Source organism: Echinops telfairi, unplaced genomic scaffold (assembly GCF_000313985.2).
Source record: "Echinops telfairi isolate 266 unplaced genomic scaffold, ASM31398v2 ScPeMD7_655;HRSCAF=1070, whole genome shotgun sequence".
Classification (NCBI taxonomy): Eukaryota; Metazoa; Chordata; class Mammalia; order Afrosoricida; family Tenrecidae; genus Echinops; species Echinops telfairi.
In genome coordinates this window covers 26,630,152-26,637,265 of record NW_022104553.1, presented here as the reverse complement: position 1 = coordinate 26,637,265, position 7,114 = coordinate 26,630,152, and the positions used below count along the sequence as shown (strand labels likewise).

The 7,114-nt window shown below is 46.4% G+C and overlaps 1 protein-coding gene across 1 annotated transcript in view; it reads right to left on the bottom strand.

Moving 5' to 3' along the window:
- The window catches only part of LOC101646177 (very-long-chain 3-oxoacyl-CoA reductase-B-like), a 31,226-nt gene that overhangs the window by 14,728 nt on the left and 9,384 nt on the right, over window positions 1-7,114 (bottom strand). The window contains exons 3-5 of the mRNA XM_004710571.3: window positions 1,640-1,715; window positions 1,344-1,454; window positions 1,129-1,196 (exon numbers count right to left, since the gene is read on the bottom strand). Coding sequence (XP_004710628.3) covers window positions 1,129-1,196; window positions 1,344-1,454; window positions 1,640-1,715 — 255 coding nt within the window. The remainder of the gene's footprint in view (window positions 1-1,128; window positions 1,197-1,343; window positions 1,455-1,639; window positions 1,716-7,114) is intronic.

Genomic DNA, 7,114 nt, shown 5'->3' with positions numbered 1-7,114 from the left:
TCACTCATTTTCAATGGATAGGAAGAGACCCATACTTGAAACTTAAGGGTGTTAATTTTGATGGCAGTGTTGCACATCCTGGTGTTGCAATTGGGAATTGTTGAGCAGCTAACCTCAAGGTTGGTGATTCAAATCCATCAGCTGCTCTGAGGAAGAATGCTGAGGCTGTCTGTTGCCAGTAAAATTGAAGCCTTCGAAACCCTCTGTGGGCTACCTATGAGTTGACATAGACTCAGTTTCAGTAGGGTGGTTGTTTTCAGTTATGTGAGTGTTTATAAACACTGAGCCAAAGAAAATGGAGTTACCTAGAAAATAATGATTCCAAATAGAGGTATAAATCCACACGCCCCAAATGGCACTCACTGACCTTCCCTGCAGGTAATTCAAGCCAGTGTCTCTGGGTCAGCTCACACTCACACTCATGCCAACAAGTCTATTCCAAGTCATAGAAACCCTAAGCAATAGAATAAATCTTTTTTAAAATTAAAATTTAACATACTGTTTTAGTGCAGTGTAAGACACATATCATACAATTCAATAGGTCAGAGATTGGGAATCTTTACAGGAGCACACAGCCTCATTTTCCACCAGTGGAGCTGAGGGTGGGTTTGAACCACTGACCTTCCTATTAGCCTTCCAATGATTATGTCACAGTGTCACTATGCCTCCATGTTCATATAAATGTTTACATTCATAGAGCGGAATAAAAAAGGGCAGAATCATGAGTGGGCAATGAGTTGATGTGAATAGTGATAGGATAATTTGCAAAGGATTCCCACGACTCGAGAATGTGATCAACGTCACTGAATTAGAAGTGTTGAAGTGGTGAAGGTGTTGTGGTGTACACAAGTATTTTCACTGCAATTAAGAAGATAAAAATGGGATGGCAGAACCAGGCCCAAACTGAACAGTGGTGTGGGTTTTGCACTGCCGAAGCACTTCCCCCTCAGAGGACCCTCAGTCACACCTCCAGCATCATAGACATGGAGCTTCTACAGCTACCTTCCCACAGGCAACGGTAGAAAGCACCCCTTCTAACAAAAGAGTGGGCATTGCCCAGGATTTCCAATGGAGGGGAGGAACTGGAGGACCAGGTGCCCCGGGGAGCCAGGGCCAGGTGTCACTCACCTGGGCTGGGTTCTCACAGTCCAGCAGTTTCTCCAAGCGCGGAGAGTATGTCCTGCCCACGTTGTTCACTGAACCAGGGGAAACACATGGTTTGGGTCACTCCAGCAGTCCAGGAAGTGTGGCCCGGAGAAGATCCAGGATCTGGCTGAGCTTGGGGGCTGGTTTGAGGGCTGGTTTCCCCTCTGCCCCCGCCTCACCCAAGTCATAGGTCATACCAAGTACTCCAATTTCCAGGCCCTTCAGCCCTTCCTCAATGGCCCCGTAGATCTCCAAGCCCCCGGTGAAGTCAGCCTGGATGACACGTGTGTCCGTACCATGAAGCCGCTCTAGGAAGGGGGAGGGAGCAAATCAGAACATTCGCTCATGTCCGGTCCCATGCTTGCTGCAGCCCTGACCCTACCCAGCCCGTTTCTCCATCCATTGTCCCTACAGGGCTCCACCCCAGACCCATTCCAGCCCTCATCTGGCCCAGCCCCACTGCTGCCCCAGCCCCCTGACCCATGGGTCTCACCAATCTCCTTTGCCTCCTTTTCCAACTTGTCCATGTTCCGACTGATGAGGACGATGTTCAGACCTCTCTTGGCAAACTACAGGGGATGAGGGACGGGGTAGTTAGTCATGCAGTCCGTATGGACTGTGAGTTGCTGCGCTTACCATGTGGCGGAGACCCAGGACTGGACTGGGCAAAAGAGAACATCAGCAGCCTGCGGGCAGGGAGCCTGCATTCCGGAGGGCAGACCTGCAGGAGAGGGAGCAGCAGTGCCGAGAGCTCCCTGCGGAGTGAAGTGGCCAACTGAGTGTGAGCTCAGGAAGGTCATGGGGTCTGGCTAGGCGCCCAGTGCCCCCGGCCAGACTTGGGTGTTAGTCCTCAAGGTGTCCATTACTTTATATGTCCCTTCTCTCTTTCCTTCCTTCAACCCTGGATCCATTCAAAAGGTGGTTCCCATGCACCTGCTCTTCCTGGGCAGTGTTGAGGACCTCACTTGTCTTGTCCGTTTGTCATACTGCGGTGGCTTGTGTGTTTCTGTGGTGCCAGGCAGCATGACACTGGCATTCCAAATACCATTGGGGTCACCCCTGACAGACAGGTGTCAGCTGAGCTTCCAGGCAGAACAGACCACAGAGACGGAAAGAGTTGTCCACTTCTGAAGACCAGATGACCCCACTGAGAACCTGATGGACAGCAGTGGACCCCTTAGTGCAGTGCTTCTCCACCTTCCTCGTGCCGCGACCCTCTAGTTCAGTGCCTCCTGTTGTGGACGCCCCCACCCCCACCCATAAAATTATTTTCTTTTCTTATTCATAAAATTATTTTCGTTGCTACTTCATAACTGTAATCTTGCTACTGTTATGAATCGGGCGACCCCTGTAAAAGGGTCGTTCGACCCCCTAAGGGGTTGAGACCCACAGGTTGAGAACCGCTGCCTTAGAGAGCGTGCCAGAGAGGAACCCTCAAAATAAGATAGAGGAAGAGCTGCCTCCTCAAAGCAGAGTTGAACATCATGAAGTGGATGGAGTAAAGCTTTCAGGATGTTTGTTTGCTGACAGGGCACAACTCAAAATGCAATGAATGGGCTGAAAAAGTCCACTAAGTTTCAGAACATGGCACGTGTGAGGCATGGATCTAGGAAAATCAGATCACCAAGAAGGAAAAGAAATGAATGAGGATCCACACAACAGCAGGGAGGGCGGAGGGAGGAGGAAAATGAGGAACTGATACCAAGGGCTTAAGTACAAAGCAAATGTTTTGAGAATGATGAGGGCAACAAATGTACAAATATGCTTGACATACAATGGATGGAAGGATGGATTATGATAAGAGTTGTATGAGTCCCCAATAAAATGATTTAAAAGAAAAGATCTGCACAGTAGACACCGTGAGCGGACATGGACTGGTACTGGCCAATCTGAGTCAAACAGGCCTGTGGACTATTGTGTTGACAGTGACCAATTGAAGCGTAGGGGAGTCACATGTAAAATCAAATGAACATTTGGAGTCTTGGAGTCTGACGATGTCTGTGTTAGGATAAAGTCTATACACCCACAAGTGCCCTCTAGTAAACACAGCACAACTAAGATCTAGTCAAGCTACTAATGAAGAAAATGGAAGAACTCTACCACCTTCTGCAGTCTGAAATCCAGTAACCAGGGCATCAGGAAGCATTCGCATATACTGGTGACGGGTATGCAAACATTGGAAACAAAGGGGAAAGGAGAGTGGTTAGAAACTTTGGCCTTGGTGACAAAAAATGAAGCTGGAGAAAGCAGAGAGAAAATTTCAGACCCAGAATGTATTCCTGTGTTCGTCTGGGTAGACCAGAGAAACAAATCCAGGGAGACTCATATGGGAAAACAGCCCAGCACAGTCCAGGTTAAGCCCATAAGTGCGATGTTATCCCATATGGCTGATGCCAGTTTGTAAATTCCTCTGGAGACTCACGCAGCACGTGCAGCGATGCGAGTGCAGGAAGATCACAGGCCAGTGGATGGAACGTCTTGCAGATCCAGTGGTGGTGGAGGCATCTCAGCACTTCCGTGGGTCTCCACATGGCTCCTCCAAATTCAGGGCTCTGGTTCTATCAGTGTAGCTCCATGTGGCTTGTCAACAGGAGTGTGTAGCAGAGAGGGTGTGTCCCACCTCCAGGGAGGAAGACAGAGGAGTTTCCAGAATCCTCAGGAGAAGGCCATGCCCACACTGAGGCCTCATTGGCTGTGACTTGATTGACAGGAAGCTAGACTCCACCCCTCCACCCTGCCACAATTCCGTTCGTAGACCATTTACAGCAACATATGCAGAAACTATACTTGTGTAGTTGGCCATGTGGAATATACAGGAACTAAATGGACTACATCTGTAGGAATAGACAATACATCCAGAGGCTGATAATGTTGCCTCGAAGTAGACTGTAGAGATACGTAAACACACATGATGAAGGATTTTGAGCTCTCACTTAATCCTAGCCCTAATCTAAGAACAATTTGTTCTTAGGATGTGGACCTGCTCAGTATTAACCTTCACGAAGACAACACTGAAGATATGGGTGCAGAGCACAGTGTGGTGACGAAATCCGACAGTGCCGGTTATCAGGAAGGATAGTGCCCAGGGCCTTCTGCTCTGTCTAAAAACAATCAGCCATCTCAGTGAGGTTTTGGCTAAGTCCACATGGAAGAAGCACAACAGCCTGTATGGTCAAAGAAATGTTAATAATAATGATTAATGATCAGAGGAGGGATTGTATTAGAAATTAACCCATGAGCACCTCATTTAAAAGGCAAATGGTAGCAGTGACAGTGCCAAATCCATTTACAGGGTCCCCGAGTAGATGAAGTCTCCACTGGACTTTCTGATCTCTAACTTAGGATGGAGACAATCTTGTCCTCGGGCAGCGTTCCTGGGAGAGTTGATTGCTTCTCCACCTTTCTGGTCACCCCAGGGAGGGACAGTCTCTCCTTTAGGCACTGACCTAGATACATTCTTGATGGGGGTCACTGTACTGGGGACAGGTGTGGGGATCTAATTCTCTTGAGCCAGGAGTCCAAGGTCCTTGGTTGAAAGGCCCTGGAGTCATGCTCCTGTCTGTAATCCCTCCTGTCACTGTGATGTCGTGGTTGAGTACCAATCATGTTTTGGTGACAGTTTCCTTTGCCTTCCCATGCCCTCTTTATCTATCTTCCTAATTGTGAACCCTCTGATGGCATCTTAACCGCCTGCTAATGGCCTCCCTCTTCTGGATGATGTGTCTGTATCTTTGTCACTTTTGAGACATAATAAGTGTTCTCCTTAAATTCAATGAGAGAGAGAGAGAGAGAATAGAGAAGCCCAATACCTGCAGCTAAAAAAGGCCCGGGATCAACTGTGAAATGGATCATCCATTGCTCACATTCAAGTTCAGGCTGTCATTTCACTCATCTTATTTCTAGTTCGCCTGTGCCCATTTCCATAAGCTCCAGGAAGCAGTTTGGGGATTTCAGACTATACTCTGTTAGGTTCCCAGTTCATGAAGCACAGGAGGGATGGATGCATGGAGACAATTGCTTTATTGCGAATGGGGGGAGGGAACTGAGAACCAAACAATGAATGTGAGGAAGTGGAGGGAGCATTCGAACTGATGGTGATGATTTATATACAAATCTTTTAAAAAGCAATATAATTCACGTATCAGGCATCATCAGAACAAAAACATCATATCATTGTGAATGAGTCGGGGAGTGTGGAGTGGACAGCCGAAGCCCATTTGTAGGCCACTGGACATCCCCTTACATAAGGGTCTTGGGGAGGAGACGAGCCAGTCAGGGTACGATGTAGTAACTATGAAGCATACAACTTTCCTCTAGTTCCTAAAGGCTTCCTTCACACCCACTATCATGATCCCAATTCCAACTTCCAAATCTGGCTAGAGGATGTACACTGGTACAGCTAGGAACTGGAAATGCAGGGAATCCAGAACAGATGATCCCTTCAGGACCAGTGGTGAGAGTGGTGATACTGGGAGGGTGGAGTGAGGGTGAGGTAGAGAGAGGGAACCAATGATGAGGATCTACATATAACATCCTCCCTGGGGGACGAACACCATAAAAGTGGGTGAAAGCAGATGTCGGACAGGGCAAGATATGACAAAATGATAATTTATAAATTATCAAGTGTTCATGAGGGAGGGGAAGCAGGGAGGGAGGGGAAAAATAAGCTGATGCCAGGGGCTTTGATGGAGAGCAAATGTTTTGAGAATGATGAGGGCAATGAATGTACAAATGTGCTTTACACAATTGATGTATGTATGGATTGTGATAAGAGTTGTATGAGCCCCCAATAAAATGATTTAAAAAAAAAGCAATGTAATTGTGGAAGTGTATGACATGTCAATATCATTTCAAATAAACTACTGAAGAGAAAAAAGAAACTAACGTTGACCACAGGTGAAGGAGGAGGCATTTTTGCTTAAGGGCATTGAGTTTATGATGATGGAGAGTCACAATTTGGAAAGGATGATCAATAATAGTTGTGCAACATGAAAAGTATAATCGATGGCACTGAATTATGCATGAAGACATTGTTGAACTGGAGAATGCTTTCTAGTGTATATTCTGGCCACAATAAAAGATAATTACATGAATAACAATGCACACAAGAAAGAAGGCAATATTCTAAAATGGATTGTGGTAATGATTGTTCAATGCTTCTTGATATGATTGAACTATTGACTTGTGTGACGTGTGGATGAAGCGCCAATACAGTTGTTTAGTTTATTGTCCTTAGGTGCCATTGAGCCTGTTCCTATCATAGCGATCTCCTGAAAACAGAATGAAACACTGCTCACTCCTGCACCATCCTGAGAATGGTTGTTTTTTGAGCCTATCTTTGAAGGCACAATGTCACTCTTGCTAAAGCTCTTCCTCTTTTTCACGGCGCCCCTACTTTACAAAGTATGATGTCCTTCTATAGAGACTGGTCTCTTCTGACTCAATTGCTAAGCAAGGAAGATAAAGTCTCACCATGCTTCTGAGGAGGACTCTGGCTGTCCTTCCAAGACAGATATGTTTGTTCTCTTGGCAGGCAATGCTGCTTTCAATATTCTCCAGCACCATCCTTCAAACGCATGGATTCTTTTTTCAGTTTTCCTTAATTAATGACCAACTTTTGCACACATATGAGACGATCGAAGATTCCTTGGCTCGAGTCATGCCCATTTAGTCCTGGAATTAACACCCTTGCTCTTCCGTACTTTGAAGAAGTCTTGGGCAGACTTACCCAATGCAACCCATTGTTTGATTTCTTTTTTTAAAAAAACATTTTATTAGGGGATCATACAACTGTTATCGCAATCCATACACACATCAATTGTGCAAAGCACATTTGCACATCATTTTCAAAACATGTTTTCTCCACTCAAACCCCCGACATTAGGTCCTCATTTCCCCCCTCCCTCCCCCCTCCCTCATGAGCCCTTGATAGTTTATAAATGGGTATTTTGTCATATCTTGCCCTGTC